The sequence below is a fragment of the Panthera tigris genome, chromosome F2, assembly GCF_018350195.1.
Source record: "Panthera tigris isolate Pti1 chromosome F2, P.tigris_Pti1_mat1.1, whole genome shotgun sequence".
Lineage (NCBI taxonomy): Eukaryota > Metazoa > Chordata > Mammalia > Carnivora > Felidae > Panthera > Panthera tigris.
This window is the reverse complement of record NC_056676.1, coordinates 4,575,463-4,600,879: the sequence shown is the minus strand read 5'-3', so window position 1 is coordinate 4,600,879 and position 25,417 is coordinate 4,575,463. Positions and strand designations below refer to the sequence as shown.

Here is a 25,417-nt window from a genome sequence, read left to right as displayed (position 1 = left end):
AGAGGCCGTTGTAATTAGCGCTTTTTTTCTGTAAGAGCTATCAAACAATCCAATATAGTAGATTGGAAAGAAGAGGGTTGGTTTAGATGGGCCATGTATAGCTATTAGTTCAGGAGAAAAGAAATAAAGACTGGAAATTGGACTATACCTAAACTGTTTTCGAAACATGACTTTTTCCGTAAGTATTCTAATTTAGGATTGGAATAACATTTTGAGGAATCTAGCGTGTACAGTAAAATTTTCAACTGGTTTTAACTGTTTAAGAATAAATATAATCCTTGTATAATAGATTTTGGTAAAATAGACTATTATTGACTTCAGCACAGCATGCAAATAAGATACTAGAAAGCTTTTCTCTTGAACCTAATGGATTATGGTAATTCAGTCAATTTTTGTCTTTAAAACCAGTTAAAATAATTTACTGTGCTCTGAAATAAAGATCTCCGTTCAAATGCTTAATTGACTGCTAAACTGTATGAATAATTTATTGTTCTAACAGATCGTTCTGACTTGCTATTGTGCAATGAAGCTAGAAAATGCATATTTCAGTCTCATCTGATTCGCATGGAAAGTTGGGAGTCACAGTGGTGCATCCAGCAGGCAAAAATTCTCTGGTGCATCTGGAGGCAGGGCACAGAAGATCTCCAAGTCAGCCCTCACCTCTGTGTGCCTTCTCTGAGGTCTGTCTTAGGTGCAGGATTGTTGAGGGCTTTATTTGAAACATCTCCTTTGCCCTATGCTCCCCGCTCCTATCTCCTTAGCTTATGTTTTAGATAGACGTGTGCAAAATTAAATACACAGACACACCCAGACTCACACACACGTATGTGCAACTTCTGTCTCCCAGCAGCACTCCTTTTCCCTTCCTGAACTCAAGGCTTTTGAGGAAATAAGAGGTAGCTACTTTTTCCAAAAGGGTTGGGAACACTGAACTTCCATTCTTTTTGACTGTGCAGTTAGAAACAGATAAATACAATGTTCTCCTCTCCATCTCTGCTCTCACGTTAGAGTGGGGTTGCCAAGGTGATGGTATGGCACAGTGGATTTGTTTTTATGTGGCCGAGTGAGTTCACACTAAAAGCTAAATCAAAACTAGCAACTTCGCTCCCCCGAGAACCGCTCTTTCTCTATTATTTCTGTTATTTTTGTTGTCATTCTCTGGCCACATGTTCTTGCTCTGCTCTGCATGTTTCGTAAAACTTGGGAAGATTTTTGTTCTCATTTGGGCGGGCTAATACCTGGGGCTGGCTGTGTAAGTAAATATTTACTCAGAGCGGTCAAGTATGGTGTCCTTGCCCACAGAAAATTGTGATTCTAAAACATCTCTTTGGAATGAGATGAATTCAGAAAGCCCCAGGCATCTGCTAGATGTCCTCCAGGTTTGTTAGTGCCTAATGATTCTTTAAGGTTTTAGGAAATGCGATTAAACATACATGATTGCAGACCTCACAAAAGTCAGGCCTCTGTCAAAATTTGTCATGGCTCTTCCTCGAGAAAATGCAGTGCCCTTACAGGATGTTGGGCCAATATTAACTCAGAAAGCTTTCATTACGGTTCCTAAGCCAGTCCATCTTTTGTTTTACACACCCTAGAATGTACTAAGAGTTCAAGGTCTTAGCCTCTCCTTTGCAAAGTCAATGCTGTGCGAAACCACTGGCTGGTCATTTGTTCTTTCAGTGATCAACTGTATAGTGAGTATCTATCTATCTGTTAAGCCTGTGCTAGGAAACTGGGAATGTTGGAAATGAGCTTAAACCCCGCACGGTCTCTGTCTTCATGGAACTTAGAGTCCAGTTAGGGAAGGTAGACATGATCAAAGACTCACCGAGACTCGAATAAAATTGCAACCGTGCAGGGCAATGAAAGCCTGTAAGAGGGGATGTGACACGGAGCCCGGAGAAGGCTTACTGGAGGAAATAACACAGTTGGGATCCGAACACGGAGTAGGAATTCAAGCAAAATGAGAAGGGAAAGGAAGGGGAAGACTGCATGAAGACCTTTGTGGGCAGGAGCGTGGCCAATACGAGAGCCCGGGAGAAGGCAAGAGTGCCGGGGTTGAGGTGGTGAAGGAGAGCGGGGTAAAAGGGAAAGATGGAAAAGAATTTTCAGGTGAGATCCTGAAGGGGCTTGGCTCTGTTAGAGAACTTTCTCTTCATTCTCATACAAATTGAAGACATTTAAGAGTTCTAGCAAGTATTTCCAGAGGGAAGAGAGGAGAAAGACGTAGGTAGACCAGTTGAATACTTTCTGTGTTGCAGCACCTAAGGTCATGCCCTGGTCTAGTGTAGCAGTTAAAGGGGATGGGATAAATTCGAGAGATACTTAGAAGGCAAAATCAAAAGAATGAGGAGTTTGTATAGGATATAGGGAATGAGGGAGGAAGGGTCAATCCTAGTTTTCTGACTTTGCACACGGATATGTGATGGTTCCTGTGCAGGCAACCGCACAGGAGAGCAGGTGGGTTGGAGGACGACTATAACCTTGGCCGCAGACGTACTGGGTTTGTGACACCCATAGGATAGATAAGAAACTAGGTGTCTGAATCCAAATCTCAGAGGTACAGCTGGAGGTATAATCTGGAAGCCTTTTCCAAAGAGATAATTGGAGCCATGCATGTCGATGAAATTATCTAGGGAGGCTGTGTTTGAATAAACATGAAATGACAATGGTGGTAATTGTCTGTGTCTAAATTTGTGTCTTATTTGTGTTTAAATTTCTTTTCTTTTTAAAACCTTCCTTTAATGTTTATTTTTGAGAGAGAGAGAGAGAGAGCAAGCGCACACATGTGGGGAAGGGGCAGAGAGAGAGGGGGACAGAGGATCCAAAGCAGGCTCTGTGCAGACAGAGGAGAGCCCGGTGCGGGGCTCAAACCCACAAACCGTGAGATCATGACCTGAGCTGAAGCGGGTCACTCAACTGACTGAGCCGCCCAGGTGCGCGCTGCGTCTAAATTCCTTGGAAGGATTCAAAACAACATTCTGGTCCCTTCAAGTGATCATTCACATTTATCTACCTGCAAGAAGTGCTTGAAAATGTCAGAATTTTCAACAGCCGAGGAAAAGTGAGGTTGTAAGGAGGATAGACTTGCTATGTTATCACGTTGAGTAGAGAGTAAAAATCAAGCCTAAATACTTCTCTGACTGCAATAAAGCCATGGCATAAATCAACCAAGCCTAACAAAACATTGTACTGCTTTGAATTGGGTTAAAGTAAAAAAAAAATTGTTTTTTGAAAAAAAAATTATGTTAGGAAATTTGTTGAATCACATGGACAAAAACCTTAGACATCTGTGCCACAATCAGACAGAATTCTCTTGGCTGTCTTACTTCCCTGCTAGGAATAAAATCTACTTTTGTGCATGTTTTCACATTCATTAGTAGTGAATTCAAATACTAGTTGCTTATCCTACTATATAGTGTATTAAATTGAAGTTCAGGAGAAAGTATGTGACCTGTAAGAGACCCGGGATGAATCTAGAATTGGGGAGATTTATTTTGGGGAAGTGTTCCTTGAATGGGGAATAAACAGGGCTGTGGCTAGAAGGTTCTCAGTATTTGCATGTTGGAAAAGATTATGCATTTCTTATGAATCACTAAGTACACGTTGCAAAATAGAGAATAGTTAAATGTTAAAATCAGTATTTTTCAATTACTCTAATTACTGCAGCATACAAATCACAAAATCTATTGACAAAAAAATGTAATTCTAGATTAGTCCTTCACATCACAGTAGCTACAGCACTGAACAGAATGTTGTACGTTATTTTAACTTTTAGATTGTCTCCTGGCCCTGATTTTAATTGGCTCAGGGCTCCCTACAGAAAGGGCTGTTCATCCTCGCTCATTCTTGTTCCCTTCTTTATAGTTACCCGCGTTCCTGTGCGAGCTCTGGGACGCGTGTTTGACCCACGATGCCGAGGGAGAGTGTTTGTGCTAAACTCCAGTTTTTATGTGGTGAAAATTCTAGTAAGGAAATTGTTCACGAGAAGTTTAAAAAGTAGGAAGGAAGAAAAATGAGGGCCTAGCTCACTCATGAACTGGAGTACTCACTTTCAGAATCGTCAAGTTGGCATTCAGGTGGCCAAAGGACAGACCTGGGCTTGGGGCCCCCTTCCCTGTGACTTGTTAGGGTGGGCCAGGACCTGGAATGAGATACTTTCCCTCAGTTAAGATCTCGACACCTTCCAGGAGAGGAAGGCACTCATGTAGTGGGAACAGCAGCCAGGCACGCTGAGGAGTAGCCCCCGGGGGTGTTTGCGAGCACGATTTCGCTCCACGTGTGGCTTGGACTTATTACTGATGAGCTCGGGACTTCTCCGTGTGGAGAAGACATTTCCGTCCTTGTGAAAGGCTTTGCTCCTGACCCGGGTGAATCAGGTCTCACTAGGCCGTCTGTATGTGCTCTGCCTGTCTGCTGATCTGGGTGCAGCTGTTCCCTTGGCGACCAGACAGGCTGTTGGGCCCGTGTGAGAAGAGAAACCTGTGCCTAAACCGAACCGCGGTCCCAGCAATTCCAAGCTGTGTGAAATTGAGTAAGTACCTCACCGTCTCTGTACCTCATTTTTCCCATTTAAATAATGGGGGTATTCATAGAACTCATCTCGGTGTAGCTGTGAGGATTTAAAATGACCAGATGCACGTAAAGTACGTAGAACAGTAAGTGTTTAGTGTTGTTACTATTACTATTATTTAGTTCATGCTAAATCGGAAGCCCTAATCAGCATTGATTCATATTCATTATGAAGCGTCCGTTTGCGCTCTGTTAGTGAGCAGGAATCCCAACCACGCGATACACGTTACTTGAAAGAAAAGTCCTGTGACAGACCTCTTTCCAAATCATTCTTCACTGCAGTCCCCGAGGCTCCTTCCTCTCCCGCTCCTTCCTCCCACACCTGGTCTTACCCCCCAACACCCGATCCCGTCTCTTCCTTCTCGAAGTCTCTTAGGCTCTACCTCTGGCACTGGGCGCTAGGCCAATTACAGAAGTCATGATTTTCGGGAGGGCAGCGTGTGTTGGGTGTGTGAGTGTGTATGTGTCACATAAAGGAACAAAGACAAGGCTGTTTTATGCAAACATTAAAGCAATTGTGTCACACGGTGTCACTGTTGTAGCTTTTATAATTAGTGGAACCCTCGGAAGGAATATGGCGACCACCAGCCAAGAGGCCAAATTTCACGGGGTGCGGAGTTGGCTCCCGGATCCGACCCAGCACAGTCTGCAGGGATTATTCCTTTCCAACTGGAACCTTTTCATTCTGTTGTAATTATTATGCTTTTACGCTGCTGTCTGAAGTGCTCATCCTATGAGAATGATTTTATAAGAAAGGAGCCTGGGAATGACGTAGTGGCGTCTCTTTTCCTTAAAAATCTTTTTTTCTTCGTTCAAAAGTAGTTCCAACTGTGATTAAATAAATCTATTTAAGTGTAAACATGCAAAATGCAAAGCTTCTCTTCCTGTGTCCTCCCTTCAAGTCGCATCACTTTCTGTCGACTAAGTCAAGCGCAATTTATTGTGTTCTTCCGTCAGGACATAATTCAGTGTGAGACTCGGTGTGTCCTTTCTCGTGGTGACTTTTGTGTTTGCGGTGCTTTCCTGGAGGAAATTCACTGTAGACTGCTGTACGCGGCTGTTGGTTTCGTTTTGACGACTTGAAAAGGCCGTGTTTAGAAGTCAGGTGCAAGGTGACTATTTAAATGAGAAGTCAAGTGCAAGGTGAATATTTCAGTTAGGAGTCGGGTGCAAGGTGAGTAATGAAGCATGCGGCCTTAGCAGTGGATCTAAGACATGCTTTGCGGAGTCCTCTGCTTTGAAGGCTCGTTTCTCCATTTCCTCACAGAATTTCTGAGAGAAAGGGAAACCTTTCTGTCGTCAGCTGCGCTGCTTTGTCACTCTGAGGGACGCCTTTCTGAAATGGCCGCTTTGGAAACATCCACCGGGTTGATTGCATAGAGGGGTACCAAGGACGGAGAAGGTCTAGTTCTAAAGGGATTAAAAAAGACACATTACTTTTTGTATATCCTCTGGCATAATTAATTCATTTCAAATATTCATGTCAATACAGTGTGTCGTTCCTTGTTCTCTCTAGACTGGAACATTCCCTCTATCCTGAAATGTAATAAGCATGTGGTCACTTGTCACGTGTCTTCTTATGATTCCAATCTTAATTATTATTCTAGCTTCACTTTAAAAATTTTAAGGAGTAGAGGAGGAACTTCACCAACACGTAGCATCTTTCTATTCAAGACCGCTACCCAAGAAAAGGGGTAACATACTGCTTCCGGATGTGCTTCCTATTGGTTCCCGGTTGGAATGTCCGGTTTTTAGGACCCAAACTGTAGAGCAGAGGGGACTTGAAATGCTTCAGAGCTGAATTTCAGCCGAGGCTATTGTTAATTTCTCATTTTATTTTACTTACCAGCACGCGAAATAACCAACTTGTTTTGTGCCTTGCAGCTATATTCATTTCAACCAAATAGAAACGCTACAGCCGGAGACCTTTGGAGACCTTGTGAATTTAGAAAGACTGTAAGTGTTGACTGTTTCCACGTCCTTTGCTTCTGCTTTACTTCTTTTTTTATACAACGTGTTGACTGCCGGGGAGATCAGGACATTTTGTTGTAAGCCTAAGAAGCAGGGCCTGCGCCTTTGTGCTCTAAGATACAGTCACTGTGAGACATTCTATAGTTTGAAATCCATGGAGAAAAGATGAATCACCCAATTAAAAATAGGGCAAAAGCGATGAGCAACATTGTGCGAAGGAGGTAAAACCACTTTGAAAACTTGAGGCAGAATTGACCACAGTTAACCATACACAGGCCCTGTGACCTATCGATCAGTCCCACTTCTGCTTCTAGACACAACAGATGTGCACCAGGAGGCACATTCTGGAATGTTTACGGCAGCATTGCTTCTAACCCCTCCACCCTAGAACTGACGCAAGCACCCGACAACAAAAGAAGAGAAATAGAATATCGCGTATTCGTAACCCAGGAGACTCTACAGCACATACGAGTCTCAGAAGCGTTCTGAAACAAACAAAAAAAAATCAAACATCGAAAATCGCATAGTCTGATTTTGTTTTTAGAAGAAATTCAAAAACAGCAGAAACATGCATGGTAGCTAGAAGTTAGACAGTGGTTATCTTTGGAGAGAAGGAAGCGATGGGGGACAGCAGGAGGGGGCTTCTTCAGTCCTGACAGTTCTGTGTTTTTCTGTTTTCCCTGGACGGTAACTACACAGCTGCATTCACTTTTGGGGAAGTCATCGTGCTTGCAGCATGGTGGGCACACGCTTCCAGATGAATGTTATATTTAATACAGCTTTATGCGATAACAGTAACAAACCCAGAGGACACTTGGACAGCCTTCTCTTGTGTTGTCTTTTGCCGGATGAAGATGCTCTAACCCTTAATCTCTTCTGTCCCTTATAGTACCAAATTGATTGTGATTTTAGTAGAAGATATGGTATTTTTTTATTTATTTTTTATTTTTTATTTTTTATTTTTTTTTCAACGTTTTAAATTTATTTTGGGGACAGAGAGAGACAGAGCATGAACGGGGGAGGGGCAGAGAGAGAGGGAGACACAGAATCGGAAACAGGCTCCAGGCTCCGAGCCATCAGCCCAGAGCCTGACGCGGGGCTCGAACTCATGGACCGCGAGATCGTGACCTGGCTGAAGTCGGACGCTCAACCGACTGCGCCACCCAGGCGCCCCTGGTATTTTTTTTAAGAATAAAAAAATGCAGAATGACAGAGCTACACTGAATCAGGAATCTGTTTGAGTTAAATATATTGGGAAAAAAATTGGAAATTAGGAGTTTGTAGGTTCTGAAAAGGATGCCCTTTCATAGGGATACAGGAAATAGACCCTTAAAATGGAAAGATAAAGAGAGCTAATCAACGGCTTTTCCCATGCCATTACTCTAACCTTATCTGCATATGGAAGTATGGGAATTGTAATGCATAAAATTGCCTTGTTTGGATTTGTGTGTTTGTTTTGCTGAAGGAATGAAACGGACTAGAGGGAACTGGGTAGGAAAGCATTCTGTACCCCTTTCTTGTTCTACCAGCTGTGAGCAGTGAGTTCTGCCTTGGCAGATTTCTGCTTCTCAAATACTAGACTGAGGGAGGACAGGCTTCCCTCTTTAGTTGCCCCTCCACACAAAATCCATTACTTTTCTTCTGTCCTGTAATTTTTTCCCCTTAGCGTTTTTTTCCACAATCTCTTATCTGTTGGTGACCTTTCACATTCTGTGCTCTTGACTGGTATGGATTTATTTATTGTATTGGCCATCTGGGCTATTATTTCAGTAGAGTTGTGAAAGAGAATGAGGCAAATTCGTATGCCTAGCCCACTATTTTGAGTCGGCATTCTTCTGCCTATAACTTTGAAGCATTTGTTGTAATGATGTTTTAAATGTTAAAATTAAATGATTGTATTAAGGTATTTCTCACTCTAAACAAATTCAGCCTGACTTTGGCTGTAACCACACGTCCGCAAGTAATGTGCGTTCAGCAGCAGCGGCAGCAAGAGGAAATCTAGAATAGTTCTTTATTTATGGGCTTTGATAAAAGCCCCCATGTGTTGCATTCATAAATAGCAACCCCTACCACTTGTGTGGAACGTTCTTTTCAGTGGAGGCATGATGCCAACGCAGACCAGTGAAGACCTGTGTCTTCGTCTTTTCTATGAAGAGGAGAATTACTTTGAAAATCCTGGCCCTTTACCAAAGTTAGATTTTTCTCCAGTAGATACAATTTCTCTTTAAACAGCCATAAACTATGTATTATGACATCACCAAGCAAAAGACTCTATAGGCATTTGGTGAAGCCACATGGATTTAAACTGGTAATTGAGAGCTTGATGCACAGGCAGAAGATTGCAGTCATGCCTCTGGTGAAGTGTACAGAATTCCGACTTTTTGTCTAATAATTCACGGTTGCTATGGAAGAATGATACCGTTTCTCCCCAGTGCCACTTGCCAATTGCACAGTGGTGAGATCTCGGACGTTCTTCATAAAGCTGGCTCCTTGTATTTATTTTTTATGTTCATACTGACCTCAGCAAGCCATAGTTTGTATTTCGCCTGCTTTTTGTTTGGAATCTTCAGTGAATCTGTCTTTAAAAAATGGGGAAAAGAGATCAAGAGGAAGAAAACCTTAATATTCTGTATCCATAAAGAACATTCACGGTGACTGAGCATACATTTGGTTTTATTGGTTTGGGGAGAATACCAGTTTGAAACAACATCACACTAGATGCTTTACGGAGTCAACCGGCCTGGAAAAATGTCTTCTTTCTCAGGCATGCAGCTCACTAAAGCCAAGGCTTTCTCAAGAAGCTTTCTCAAGGTGTTAGGAGCTGAACAGGAGGTTTTCTCTACTTCTTAGAAGGCTCTTGGATTTCCAGTGGATATATCTTTAAACGCTAACATAAATTTCAGGCAGAAGATACACTTTTCTCTCCTCAGAACATTAATGTTGAAAAAAACCCTCGTTCATGGCTTGGCTTGTTTGATAGCATGTATATTTCTGTCACAGCAAAGAGATCAGTCTTTGTATCAATTCCAGTCCAATGGATACTGCTCATGTTTTTAATCAAGTGTCTTTAACAGAAAACATCAGCGGCAAATAATTAGACAAACTTTCCAATACAGGAAGAGGTGCTTTTTAGGACTTGTTGGGACTAAAGCAGTCAAAGTGATACTTCCACAAGCAGAACTCAACACATCATCTGCAAAGGCATTTTGAAGATTGACTTCAGGGAAATTGGAAAGAAGAAAGAGAAGGCGGCACAGGCATGCATTGTCGCACCCCTGCTAAACAGGACTGCTGAAATAGTGCTTCTGTTTTAGTACCGTCACTGACGTAGTAGTCTAGGAATTATCTAATAACAGTAATTATAATAATAGTAGCCCCATTTTATAGACAAAGGAACAAATAGTTACAGAAATAACAAGTGGTGATAACACCTGATTCGGGAAGCCCAGTAATATGTAAGACATCAACTAATGTTGAAATGACAGCAATTTGGACATTTTCATCACTGTACAAAATTAAGGAAATTGTTGACAATGATTTTTCAATATTTACATACCTTGCTTCCAAATCTGTGGTGGTGGAAATGTTATTCTTTTTTCTTGATTTGATTTGCCTGTTCCACAATTAATTTGGGTCTACTTGGCTTGGAAAATAGATAACATCTTTCGATCTCTGATTATTGATGCAATTTGCAGCCTTTTAAATACGTTAAGAGAATAATCAGCAGCCTTTTTACTGTTGTTATCACAATGCACTATGCTAGTTATAAATAGTCAAATAAGCTTGTAGTCCAGCAAACGCACACACACACACACACACACACGAATAAGTTGTCCAAATTATTTGGCTTTCCCCAAGGTTCAGCTGAAATGTACTACAAGCTTTTTCTCCATTATGAAATTCTATTCCAATATCCCCTGAGATATGAAAATGGATTAGGGCTTGTGGGGATTTAGAATTACTCTGTGACTTCCATCTGTACACCCGTCCTAACCTGTTTACTATTTCTTCTCTAGTCATTGCTTCTTAGTTTGGTGAATTGGGTGGGGCAGAGGATGATGAGTATAAGGAACTAAAATAGTAAGGATCAGGAAAAAATTTCTATCTATTCAGATGTGCTTCAAATTTCCAAAACCATAAAAACATTGTGCTCCTTCTGACTCCCTGTTACCTTAATCCCTAATAGATAATTAAAATAAAGCTAAAAACATACATTGCTAGGAAAACATGGTCAGATGACCCTATTAAATTTTGAGATAGGAGCACTGGTCATGAAGTGGGACTCAGAGGGAGGCTGGATGTAGCCAATTGTTAACACTTTCTACATATTATTCAATTATTTGTGCCCATTTCCTACAGTCTTCAGAAATAAATGGCATGAAGGGATGCCTGGGTGGCTCAGTCAGTTGAGTGTCTGACTCTTGATTTCAGCTCAGGTCATGATCTCAGGGTCGTGGGATCAAGTCTTGCATTGGACTCCACACTTCTCTTTCTCTCCATCTCCCTCTACCTGTCACTCTCTCTTTCTCTCTAAAAGAAAGAAAAGAAAGAAATGGCATGGAGCTTTCCTCTGTTTTGCAGATTATTGTTTTGTCTTCTTTTCATACACATGCCCTTGGTTGAATATGCTTTCAGTGGTGCTAGTGAGAATGGGAGCCCAGCTGTCATCTGCTGGCCCTAATCTCTCTCGTCACAGTGCAGGGAGGTGGTATGGCCGGGCCGTGCTCTCAGGGAGCCCAGACCAGTGCTGGACTGACCAGGTGAAAGGAGAGGTAGAAATCCTGTGGCATGGGCCTCCTCCATTGCCTCTATCCATTACCTCTGGTGATGGAACCTAACTGGGAAGAGGAAGCCAGGGTCAAAAGAGCCTGGGGACGAGCTTCTTCTGTGATCTTCGCGGGCTGTGGCCATGGATTTGAAAGGGAACAGGCAAATGGTTGGCTGAGCCACGGACCAAGCGGCACCCAATGGAACTGGAGTTTAGCTAAACCGCAGGATCCGGTCAATCATGGTTTGCTTGCGGCCCCCTGCAGTCATACATACACTACTGTGCCATTTGTTTTGATGAAAACATCCTCTATGTTTATTTCCTTTGTGTTTAAAGACTTCCTTTTGTGGTTTTCTCTTTAGCGCTTGTAATCTCTAACTAAAACAAAAAATTAAAAGACAAAAAAAGAACACGGATGAGAAAATACCAGTATAGTGGTAGAAACGTGCATGTAAGTCTTTAAAACGATGCTTGCCTATTTGCCTTTCCTCACTGAAATATTTTTGAAAATGTACTATGGAGTCAGTTAGACTTTTTGAAAAAGGCTCCTAAATCGTCCTTACTGTGCTGCGATTAAAAGTTACCCTTTGTTTTTCAGGTTTTTGCATAATAACAAATTATCGAAAATTCCGGCCGGGAGCTTTTCTCATCTGGATTCATTAAAGAGACTGTAAGTGAAAGGAAGCGTGCAAACACAGAAACCATGTGATTTCCCCCCAAATAAATAAACCCCAACTGATGATTTGCCTTTGTCTCCTTCTGCTGTGAAAGATCATTGCAATTCTAGCGTGGTCGAGAGAAAACGGTTTCCTTAACTGCACAGCGATAGAGGACACAGATAGTCTACTGAGCTTTTCATGTATTCCCTTAGAAGTGACATTCAAAAGGAATACTGAAGACAGAACTTTCCTCGGTTCTCAGTAATTTCCTTGCTGGTCAAATCTAAAGGCTCCCAAGACTTCCTTTTCCTTTCGCTTTTATTTAAAAAAGAGATGTGAGAAGTTCCAAAGAAAGTCTGACTCCTCTGGCCAGACTTCACAAGCTGGGCCTCGTTGCACCGATGGTTACAGGTACAGTTCATTTCTTCCGACACTAAACAATTCAGAGCGAGCACCCCAATCCTGTTTTAGTCTCCAGCTGCCTCGCTTTTCCGTCTGCCTCTGTGAATCACTTGCCTTTACCCTGATCTGTCTCTGCACCCCGCTCTCTGGGTATACTTCTGCATCGTTGATGGATTTCTGGTTGTTATTTTTCCCCTGGGTGAGTTCCAGTTATCAGATAAAGATCAAATGTCCCGCTTCCCGGTGCCAGTTGGAGGGGACACGGGGGCAGACTCACAGAGGTTTCTCTCTCAGCCGTCTTGGGGGCCACGTTGTTGCTGTTGTCTTTCTGGTGTGATGTGCCCAGGTCCAGGTTGACAGGCAAGGGAAGGTGAAGATTTAAGTAGGTATCGGAACACCGAGGGAGAGAAATGTGTGTTGTACTTGGTGCCTGGAAATCATACTTGGAATCGCCGTGTTTCAAGGATCACGAATCATCGGGAGGAAGGTCCATCCAGCCCCAGTCCATTGTTTCGGGCGTTTGTGCTCTGTTTTCTGTCATGGCCGTTCTCAGCGTAGATGCTGCCTCCCCGGTCTTTTCTCCTCGGGCTGTGCTCTTTGTGCTCAAACCCACCAAAGCCTTGCTTGGTGATTCTCTTCACCTGCCAGAATCTTACTTCTCAGAGCTGGTTGCACTGAGCCGTTTGGAAAAGTACGCGCGCGGATTCTCATTTGCTGTCGTAATAGACTTTGTCTTCTAGAGCAGTTTCAGGTGCGCAGAAAGTAGTGAGACTTCCCACGTACCCTCTGTCCCCACACACAGCCTCCGCCACTCTCATCCCCCACCAAAGTAGAATAGCTCTTAAAATCCACACGTCGGGATCACCCAAAGTCCGTAGCGCATCTTAGGGCTCACCCTTGGTATTGCACATTGTATGGGGTCAGATGAATGTGTAACGACATATAGCATATGGAACGTCGTATGGAATATTTTCACGGCCCTAAAAGTCCTCTGTGCTCCTCTGTTCATCCCCTCGTGCCCGCAGCCGGCTCCATAGTTTCATCTTTTCTCGAATGTCAGATGACTGAAATCTTACAGCATGCAGCCTTTTCAGATGAGATTCTTTCATTTAGTAATAGGCACTTCAGATGCCTGCATGTCTTTTCATGGCTCAATAGCGAATTTCTTTTTAGTCTAGAATACCAACTAGTCCATCGTCTGGTTGTACCACAGTTTATTTCTGCCTTCACCTGCTGACGGACATGTGTTTGCTTTCAAGTTTTGGCCATTAGAAATAAAGCTGCTAGAAATATCCACGTGTAGGGTCTGAGTGGACATAAGCTGCACGTGCTTTGGATACATACAAAGGAGCACGGGTCCTGGATCTTATGGCAAAAGTATATCTGGTTTTTGAGAAGTTGCCTGGCTGTCTTCCGAACTGGCTGTACCAACGTGGTCCCACCGGCAGTGAGAGGTCACCGGCATTCAGTGTTGTCAGGGTCCTGGATTTGGGCCATTCTGACTGATGTATAGTGGGATGTTGTTGTTTTCCACATTCTTGGTTTTGAGTCATATCTGGAAAGTGAAAAATACCAAGATATTTTGCAACAAGGCAATACGATGCTTTATTCTGGTAGTGGGAGGAATATGTTTTTTACTTGCCTTCTTCCTTTTCTTGTTGGATTTGTTATACCATGTGTGGTTAGAGTCACTGTCTTTGTATATTTGCGGTTATAATTCCCATTAAATGTTTCTTTTCTACATAGATTTCTACCTGGGTATCATTCTTGACTTCTAAGACTCTCAGAAAGTCTTGAAATGCTAAATCCCTTGTTTTTTCCCCTAATCTCTTTGTGCTATTCTTTCTTGTTAAATTTTAGTAGCAGCTTTTTTGTTGTAACCTCTCACATTTAATGAAACGCATTCACTCCATTGCTGGAACGCACACAGAGAAGCAAATACTAATCAGGAAGCAGAGGCAGACCTTATTTTAGAGTGATGTGCCGTTGTGTATATTCTATGCATGCACTGTCTTTATTTCGAATGTTTTAAGCCACTTTTATTTATTTATTTAATATAATTTATTGTCAAATTGGCTTCTATACAACACCCAGTGCTCATCCCCACAAGTGCCCTCCTCAATGCCCATCACCCATTTTCCCCTCCCCCACCCATCAACCCTCAGTTTGTTCTCTGTATTTAAGAGCCTCTTATAGTTTGCCTCCCTTCCCTCTCTGTTTGAGACAATTTTTTCCCCTATCCTTTCCCCCGTGGTCTTCTGTTAAGTTTCTGAAGATCCACGTATGAGTGAAAACATACGATATCTGTCTTTCTGTGACTGACTTATTTCACTCAGCACAATAGCTTCCAGTTCCATCCACGTTGTATGTTGTGTTGATGTTGTGTTCATAGATGGATGGTGCACTGGTCCCTTCTGGTCATGGTAAACTGACATACAGACGATCTGAGCCAACTCTTCCAGGGTTCATGAGATCTTGGTCAGGCTGAGATGGTGAGCCCTGGTACCTGTTATTCCAAATCCTCAAACCTGTGCCTATCCAGGCTCTAATTTATACATGAAAATCAGAATACAGGAAAGTAACTGAAGGCTAGTTAAATAAGCTATGTGTACCATCAAATAGATTCCATCTTCAACAATGAAGTCTCTCAACAATTGAAAGAGTGTCACTGCATTGGTCGCATCTGGGAGTCCGAGAAACCTGTGTGGCTCACATGTGCCCTATCAGCACTGGGAGCCGTAGGGGACACCGGCTCGTGGTTTCCCCGTCTGTTCCATATCATTTCTAACTCATGACGACCACGTTCCTTCCAAGAGTACTGAGAAAGCTAAGGAAATTCTTTTTAAAAAGTGCTTTTGGATCTTTATGTGAAAGGGATTATGTGAGCGCAAGTGATATATTACTGTATTTTCAAATAGAAAGATTTGAATTTGAACTTACCCTGTGCTTTTTTATTCCCTTTCAAATTGCCCATTGAGCAGTGAACAGACCCAAGTGGGTAATTATTTTACTGTTGTGATTCTTGACTGAATGCGATCAAAGAGAAGTTGTCTTTGATTTAGCACATCGGGTGTGATATTTGATGTAAGAGAGACTTCAAAATAGAGGACAGTGAAATGACAGTGATTTTAAGTGTATTACTAATAAGTATGGGCTAATAAAGATTAAGACAACCCACTTTTATTATTGATAAAATAGTGTTTTATCTAGTATTATCTAGTGTTTTATTTTTCAAAATTTATGGCTTTAAATGATAGGCTATGTTTTAAGTAGTGCTTTCTCAGTATAAATTTGGAAACACTCAGCTTGTAAAGCCTCCCCAAATGGATTTTTGTGCAAAAATACAGTACTATATGTTTTTTCACTACCATAAAAATTCTAGTACTATATGTTTTTTCAAATATAAAGGAGGTTTTTTTTTTTAATGTTTATTTATTTTTGAGAGAAAGACAGAGCATGAGCAGGGGAAGGGCAGAGAGAGAAAGAGACACAGAATCTGAAGCAGGCTCCAGGCTCTGAGCTGTCAGCACAGAGCCCGATGAGAGGCTCAAACTCACGAGCTGCGAGATCATGACCTGAGCTGAGGTTGGACATTCAAGCAACTGAGCCACCCAGGCACCCCTCAAATATAAAGGAGTTTTTTAAGTGGCAAGTGAAAAAAGAATAACCTATAGTTGTTTTATTCATGTTTTATATCCCTGCTGTGGATGAATATTTTAATTGAAGTCAGTGGTCATAAAAAGAAGAAATGAAATCTTATGCTCTAGTGTTGTTAAAACACACAGGCATGAGGATACGTATGGGAAAGAGTGGATCACTGATTAACGGAGGGTTGTTATGTAAGCAATGATGACATCAGGGAAATGGAACATTCAAGAATGTTGGGTCCCAAGAGAGTTGTTGATGTCCTGGCTTTGGTTCAACTCAGGAATCTCATGGTGATACTAAAGTGAGAATTTACACCTTAATATGTAACAACAAACTGCTTTTGATAAAATTACCAGACATTAAACTCAAAACATAAATCAGAATGAACTTTGGGCTCCTTCATGTTGAAATAGATCAGTTTTTTAGCAAAGTAGCTGGTTCAGTAAATCAGTCAGTGACAAGGAACAGCCAAGGACACTGAACCCAATACCTTGCTGAAGAAGTACCAGTCAAGTGTTACGTCTTATACATCACTCTGGACAAGGCTGAAAGTATTCTCCATTTCAGTTATGGCTTTATTTTCTCTGTTTAGTGTGAAATCTTGATGGAAGCATTCAGCAAATAAAATCCATACCATTCAGTAACCTTTTAATGAATGTGAGATTTTTCCCCTTAATTTTAACTATTTAATGCTGCTAAATATAGCTAGTTTTCAGTGTAATACAGTTCGAGTACAATATAACAATCTTATGAACGAAGCATCTACAATACACTTCACGAAATTATCAGACAATCTTTCTTAAATTTATTTAAAAATGTACAATTTTCTTGAATTATAAATTCCAAATCTAGAGAAGAACATGATTTTTTTTTTTACTTTTAGCTTACTATTCCCAGTAACTTGCTACTAATACAGATTCCTAAGTTAAAATTGCTAGGTGATTTTTAATTTTATATGCAAATTAATCCTTTAAATTCCTTTGTTTCCCAAATGATTTTAAAGGACATTTTATACAATTATTAAAAAATATAGCATTTTTAAATTCTTAAAAATCACATAAAGCATTACTTATGACAATAAAATTTGGACAACATAACATCCCCGTCATAAATATATTCATATTATCATTTCATCCCTTGAATTCCTTTGTGCAGAGTGTGACCTCATTACCGCTATAGACAGACTTGTGGATTTCATTTAACTAATGCTGCCCTTTCACCCTTCGGATGGATGAAAGAGATAATTTATCACTTTGTGTACCCTTTTGCTACACATCTTTTAGAAAGAATGGAGGTACACACCATCAATCTCTTTGGTTATCTATCAATTTTATTTCATGAGGACAAAAAAAAAAAAAACGTGTTGGAAGAGATTTGGAAAACGTAGTAAAACTTAGCGAAAGTGAACAACTTGTGGGCCTAGATTAGGAAATACCACAAAAAAAATGTGAAGGGCCTACCCATCCGGTCTGCCAGAGACACTCCCAGATGTGGGCCTTTGTAAGATGACATCATTTCCAGTGATAGCCAGGCCTTTTAACGCACACACACACAAAGAAATTTTAAGAAGGCCTGCCTCTGTCCTTTGGGAAAATTGAAGACACAAGAGAACACAGGCCTATCCATACTGATGTCAAGGTGGTTTGCAAGAGAAAAGAGCCAGTCATCTGAGGCAGCTGCCCAAATCAAACACAGCACGTTTATAGGCCTCGTTTGGATAATAAAGCCTCTACTCTTTCTTGTAAGTAACCTCTGTGAAAAAGTTAAAAAAAAAAAAAAAGTATACTACCAAGTGTAAATTCTCTGTTCTTAACATTTAAAAGATCTGTAACATTTCACTATGTATAGTTTCAACTCTGAGCCTTCTCTAAGACAAGTAAGCATTCATTTGATCCTGTAGTTATTAAGGTAAACTTACAGGTAAGCATGTGTTGTAGTCTGTTGATAGGTACCGACGAATCCTGGAGTCAAAAATGTGACTAAGGAGGTAAATTGGAGGCAGTTAAAGATTTTAATTCAGAAGATGCAAACAACATTAATAGTCACTCAACAGTTGTAATTCTTGCCTGCATGCCTAGGCGTCTGGATTCCAATGCCCTAGTTTGTGACTGTGACTTAATGTGGCTGGGGGAACTTATGCAAGGCTATGCCCGGAATGGCCAAACTCAGGCTGCTGCTACATGTCAATATCCCAGAAGGCTCCAGGGACGCTCCATTGCTTCCGTAACTGTGGAGGAGTTCAACTGTGGTACGTAATTTTCTCTGTGCGTGGAAAACGGAGTTGTCTTTTGTTTGCCTTTTCTATAAAGGTTTGTTAATACAATGCTGCATTTAAAAGAGCATAATATCGAAAGATGCTATTAAGAGATTTAGTTAAAAGTATGGTCAATTTCTGTTTCATTATCTGCATTTTCGCTTAAGGGAGTTTTTATCATCATAAACAGAGCTGGGAAAGTCCTTGAGGATCATTTAATCCAACTTTCAAATTTCCTCAGATATTGAGGAAAACTGTTTTTCAACAAGGTCACAGGACACTGTGACCGGCATTAAAGTTTCCACTTACTCCTGAGCATCACTTAGTGCTGCTAATGATTAATAATTGAGGTTTTTCGGGGCGCCTGGGTGGCGCAGTCGGTTAAGCGTCCGACTTCAGCCAGGTCACGATCTCGCGGTCCGTGAGTTCGAGCCCCGCGTCAGGCTCTGGGCTGACGGCTCAGAGCCTGGAGCCTGTTTCCGATTCTGTGTCTCCCTCTCTCTCTGCCCCTCCCCCGTTCATGCTCTGTCTCTCTCTGTCCCAAAAATAAATAAAAAACGTTGAAAAAAAAATTAAAAAAAAAATAATTGAGGTTTTTCAGGGGTGCCTGGGTGGCTCAGTCGGTTGAGCACCGACTTCAGCTCAGGTCATGATCTCACGGTTTGTGAGTTCGAGCCCCGCGTCGGGCTCTGTGCTGACAGCTCGGAGCCTAGAGCCTGCTTTGGATTCTCTGTCTCTTTCTGCCCCTCCCCCACCTGTGCTCTGTCTCTCTCAAAAATAAGTAAATGTAAAACTTTCTAAAAAAAAAATAAATAAATAAATAATTGCGGTTTTTCAACTTTAGATCAAATAGTTATTAGTATTCACAATATTAATGCAAACTTTGGATTTGATAAACATAGCTCATATTCTGGCAGCTTTGATAAGGCTATCAGCCTTTACTTGAAGATCCAAGTACAGCTTCTTAGAATATTATTTGGTTCTCACCTCAAGCTTTTACTATAAATAAGATAATACCTACCTATGTATCTATCTAATCTATATTTATATATAGCTTTAAATATGAATAGCTGAATGTACATACATACGTGTGCATGTGTGTGATAATTGGACTCCTTGGAGATTTAGTCACGTGATAGCTTACAGCAGACATTTTCTTTCTAAAGTCCCATTCACCGGAGGCCAAGTTTTTTTAACTTCTCTCAGCAGGTTATTTGGAAAATTATATCAATATGATTTAATTCCATCCAGATTGAGAAGAAATGTAACTTGGTCTTTATTTCCAAATAAATCGCAAATTGGTCCATACTTTCCACCTTTACTACCAACTTCAAGTTTATGTTGTGGTCCAGTTTGCCTGGAATACAGTACATCTTAACCGGTGTCCTGGCTTTCATTTTCCTCCCTCTCCAATCTATTATATTTGGGGAGATCTTTTAAAATACCTATCTGCTTATATAGTCCTTTTTGCTCTGACTCTTTTATAGCTGCCCACACCTGAAAATGAAACACGAAATCCTGAACAAGGCCACGCTTCCTGTATGTTGTATCCTCTGGCTCCTCTCTGCATCCTTGATCCAGTCTTCCTGTCCGTTTGCTCAGTGAGGTTTACTCGTCAGGATGGTCTTGAAGTTCCTAAAAGTTCTTAAGCTTTTTTCCAATTCAAGGGCTGTCTGCATGCTTTTTACTCTGTCTACAGTATTCGTCTTGCACATCTCCTTATAATAGCCCTCTTCTTAAATATGAATTACTTAGAAAGGCTTTATTTAATCTCGCTTTCTACCCGCCTTCTCCCTATCACACACACACTGAGTCAAGTCCCTTTTTATAATCTATCTATCAAATCACCATTTATTTTTCTTAGTACTTGTCACAATATATTATTATACATTTTTGTGTTTGTTTAATTTCAGTTGTTTCAGTGAAATGATAAGCCTATGATTACAGAAATTTTGTTTTGATCACTGTTTCATTACTGGTCTTAGCATTGGGCCTGACATACTGTAATGTTGAATTCTTTTTTCATAAATATATAGATGAATCAAACTACTTTTCCAAAAAGGGTAAGGCCAAGTGTTGATTATACGGACTTTTGATGAAGTGGTTAAGGTTGGGACCTGCATAACATTCTTCAGACATATTAGATCTGGTTATTTGTTAAGGACTGACAATCTCAAATCATGTACTTATGAAAAGAAGAGTTTTATCATTTAGAAAGGTTTAGAAAAATTTGTTAAGTTTGCCATAGAAAAGTGAAATTCCCTGTCTAACATTTTTCTCTCATAATTTAACTTCAATAATCTTATTTGATTCATTAAAATTCAATCTACTTTCTTATTAAAATAATTTAAATGTTTCCGTGTTTTACCTCTAATTATTACTTGAGAAGGGAAACATTCATTTATATTAATAAGGAATTTTGCTCAGCCAGATTTGAGGTCTAGACATACAAATTCTTATAAATTGTATAAAGTGGACGTTACATGGCTAATTGTCTAGAAGGCTGCCTACAAATTTCAAGCTCAATTGAAGTACTTGGCTTGAAATATTGACCCATAAAATCAAACTTCTTCCATAAATATGGTTGTATTGAACTACTAGAAATAAAAGCACAGGGAAATTTATTTCATCTACCTCATTAGAGATTCCTTTGTGCACCGAATCTTTCAAATTTCTGAAGTTTTGTTAAATATATGTCTAATGTCTAAACTGGCATATTACTGGGTAACTGCAAGACAATCTGTAAAACTTTAATGTAGACGGATATTAAATATTCTCAATCTTAGGATACTATAATTTTGTGTCCTTAAAAATACCCCAATAATTCTTTTGTCACAGAGAGTCCCCGAATTACTTTTGAGCCCCAGGATGTGGAGGTAACATCGGGGAATACTGTCTACTTCACTTGCCGAGCGGAAGGAAACCCCAAACCGAAGATTACTTGGATACATAACAAGTAAATATTAACCATGGATGTGTGTCGTATTCTCTTTCCAGTTTCATTAATCCATTTATCTTGTTTCAACTAGTTTATCTAGAGATGAAATTTCCCAAATGATCAGAATTTCTTAGAGACAAAAATGTCTTTTAGCATTCATCTTTTGACTTGTCCAAATTATCTGGAGGACTTCTTAAAATTTATATTTCTAGACATTAATGATTGTGAATTTGACTAAAGGGATTTTGTATTATTTCTAGTAGGAAGTAGTGGGATAATAATAAACTAGCGTGTTTTAAAATCTGAACATAATTAGATATAACCTCATCTTAATTATTTTAGTTGCAAACTGGCATTTTACATTTGGTGTTGCAAATTTCACACAATAAATCGGTATAACGTGATGTAAGTGAATTGGCAATAAAGGATATACAAGATTATTTAAAATACTAGTTATTTCTTTTATTCTCATTGCACTATTTGATAAAACGTGGTATGTATCAATCTAAAAGTCTGAATATAAAATTAAATAGCAATAACAAACTTAAAAAATTAAAATAAACGTCTAAAGAACGAGTGGGAAAGTGATATGAAATAGATACATAGAATGAACTACATGTTTGCTACAATTCAGTCACAGGACTTGGCTAATTATATTTTCATTAATTACATTATTGGTACCTAGCATGCCTCGCACGTGTCCTTCCCAGACTTGCACAAAATCTCATTGTTTTCTGTCGTGTGTATAATCAACACTATATTTTTATGCTTTTCTTCACAAAATATTCTGATATTAAAATAGTTTGCGTCTTTTCTGTATATAATTTGAATTTGTAATTTTAGTAAGAAACCCAGACATGTTTGTAAAATGTGTTTTTAATTCTCGCAGAAAACTAATAAGTGTAGGTTAAAAATAGCTTGGAAAGAAGGCAATTATGAACACTATTAAATTTGGAATCTGGCCCAGGAGAAAGACTTCAACTGATAGAAGACTTCAATTTATTTCCATCTGGAGATTGTTCAAGGGTACTTGAGAAATAGAAATTGCTGCTTGTCATGTCTTCAGACTGCTTGCTCTGCCTTCTTACAGTTTAAATTCAGTCATTATGTTTTCAAGGTTATAAAGGCACTGAAATAGTATTTAGAAAGGGACAAGTGAAATCCTGTTGCCTGATGGAATGTATGGCATAAGGGTTTTAAATATGGTGACTAAAGAAACTAAGATGCATTTAAAAGGAAACAGAGAAATGGAAAAAGAAGGAATAAAATGAAGGAAAGGTAAAGTGTAGGCAGAAATTTCTGTTACTGTATTAACCATTTTGCATAGAAAAAAAGTAGAGGTGAAAGGGAAGAGCTGATACCAAGCAATATTTAACATCACCAAATCTTAACTCACCCATTATTTGTCGTTGAGTATTTTTTTAAATAGAAAGATAACATATAGACTGAAAGTGCATGAACTTAGTCTAGTAGAGCAGATAATTTGAAACAAACATCTATTTAACATAAACCAAGCTAAGAAAAAAAAATACAGCCAATTCATTAGAAGCTACCTAGGTGTCCCTTCCTTAACACTCTCTTTTTTCCTCCCCCTAGAGTCCTCTATCCTGACTTTAGGGTCCATAGAGCAGTGTGTTAAGAACTGATTAGACATGAGCAAAGGTAGAATTAGAGAATTAGAAGGTACGTTTGTTGGAGTCAATTAGCTTTCCGGATGGTTAAGAAACAGAGACTATAATTCAAAGGCCCAGGACATATCCAGTAGGAGTTCCAGAAAGATAGGTTAGAAATAATGAGGTGGAGTCAATGTTTAGAGAAGTAATAATGAGGACTCTTTCATAAATGAAAAAAATCACGAGATTTCAGAATAAGAACTGTACTGATTCCCACCCAGGGCTTAAAAAAGAAATCTATACCTGGCGCGTTATGATCAGAAAGTTGAGAGATAAAACCTTTCATTCCAAGATAATTTTCAGATTACTTTCAAATGCATAGCGATTACACTGACAGTTAACTGTACATGGCTAGAAGGCAATCGCATATATTGAAATGGTTGAAGAAGAGAAAATCTAGTTTCCTTCTGTTTTATATTCAGCTAAATTATCTGACAAGTAAAATGAAGACATTTGCAAAGAGTTGAGCCTTACTTGGGGATATTTGCTAAAAGTAATACAAGTTAGAGAGATGTGATATGCAAGAAGTAAAAGTAAAAAGCAATGTATTTTTTTTCATTTTTTTTAAATGTTCATTTATTTTTGAGAGACAGAGAGACAGCATGAGCGGGAGAGGGTAGAGAGAGAGGGAGACCCAGAATCTGAAGCAGGCTCCAGGCTCTGAGCCGTGGGCACAGAGCCCAATGCGGGGCTCAAACTCAGGAGCCGTGAGATCATGAGCTGAGCCGAAGTCGGACGCTCAACCGACTGAGCCACGCAGGCGCTCCAAAAGCAATGTATTTTTAAACATGTCGATAAATATGAATAAATTGAGATTGTTAAAGTATTGGCCAACTTTAAAGTAAGAGAGAAGTAAAATGTTAGATGATACAAATAAAAATATTGTAAGGAGAGAGGACATAATTAAATCATTTCCATGTCTCATTTTTGAGGTGTAGAATGATATTAACTTTGGATTTAGAGAAGTCAGGAAGGCCTGGTAAAAATTATGGTAAAATACTAAGAAACATGAAGAGACTACAACTATTCATACTTAGAGAAAGGAAAGAGTTATTAAAGAAAACTGGACCAGTCAACAAAAGGCAGGGAGAGATAGAATTAAGACAAAGGCAAGGCAGAGGAAAGAGAAAATGAACAAAATATCTCATTAGAAATAAGTTTAAATACATTAGTAAAAACAATACATGTACAGATTAAATATCCTTTTGAAAGACATTACAAGATTGGATTGAAAAATTCAGGGGCGCCTGGGTGGCGCCGTCGGTTAAGCGTCCGACTTCAGCCAGGTCACGATCTCGCGGTCCGTGAGTTCGAGCCCCGCGTCGGGCTCTGGGCTGACGGCTCGGAGCCTGGAGCCTGTTTCCGATTCCGTGTCTCCCTCTCTCTCTGCCCCTCCCCCGTTCATGCTCTGTCTCTCTCTGTCCCAAAAATAAATTAAAAACGTTGAAAAAAAAATTAAAAAAAAAAATTCAGCTGTGTGGTATTTATGTGTATCTAAAACATGACACTGGGAGGTGTTATATGGGTGAACATATAACAGCAATGTTGTGTTAATCAAAATAAAGGTGCCATATCAATATTAATATCAACCAAAATAAATTTCAAGAAAAAAAGATAATTGCATATGATTAGTAATTGCATATCATTAGATCAGAGTGATAAGAGCAGCAATTCACTTGGATATAAGAACCATTTTTGATGTAAGTTTGGGAGATTCTTTAGGCTTCTCAGGAGGAGAGTAAAGTGATTACCAGTACCTAGAAATAACAATCAAAATAATTTTTTGATAAATGACTGATTGAATTCAAAGAGGAGGGAGACCGTTTCAGCTGGAAGAAGGAGTAAAGGCACAGGATAGAACTTGCTGTGATAGGATCAGGAAAGAGGGTGCATCATATTTGTTGGGATGAAGGTTTTGCTTATGAAAGTAATAGAAAAATATGAAAATTAACTGGAAGGCTGATGACTTTGGCTTTTCCTTTATAATCTTGGAGTGCCACTGGAAGATGTTGAGCGAGACAGTCACGTGACTAATAGAGGTTTCTAAACCAGCCATGCTTTTGAAGATAATTTAAGTTTGTGGGCATGCATGGTAACTTAACTCATCTTTCTATTTCTGGTACCTAGCCACAGAGCCTAGTTCTTAGAAAGCACTTTGTAAATGCTTATTGCAATGAATTGCCTTTAATAAATCAAACCTGTTTGTCGGCACATTTGCAAGGAAAACAAAAATCTAAGAACATTCTACTTGTGCGCACCTTTGTGTTTTTACATATGATTGCTACTTGGTTTGCACCAACTTGACAATGTGATACGTATGTTGAGACACGAAGACCTGCTTTGAATTTTTGAAGGAACAGTATGATTCGTGAGCAAACAATTTTTATCAGCAAACAGAGAAATAACCAGGGAAAGGGATTGGTGCGTTATAAATGCATGGGTTTGATGTGCTGGGTTTAATTTTTTTGGTTTTATACCATTTGGTTTTTGTGGGTTTAATTTTTTTGGTTTTATACCATTTTAAAGAGTAAAAAT

At 39.7% G+C, this 25,417-nt stretch overlaps 1 protein-coding gene across 1 annotated transcript in view; it reads left to right on the top strand.

The window, feature by feature from the left end:
• The window catches only part of PXDNL (peroxidasin like), a 412,750-nt gene that overhangs the window by 273,447 nt on the left and 113,886 nt on the right, over positions 1-25,417 (top strand). Inside the window, exons 5-8 of the mRNA XM_042972968.1 lie at positions 6,454-6,525; positions 11,907-11,978; positions 18,096-18,265; positions 21,110-21,227. Coding sequence (XP_042828902.1) covers positions 6,454-6,525; positions 11,907-11,978; positions 18,096-18,265; positions 21,110-21,227 — 432 coding nt within the window. The remainder of the gene's footprint in view (positions 1-6,453; positions 6,526-11,906; positions 11,979-18,095; positions 18,266-21,109; positions 21,228-25,417) is intronic.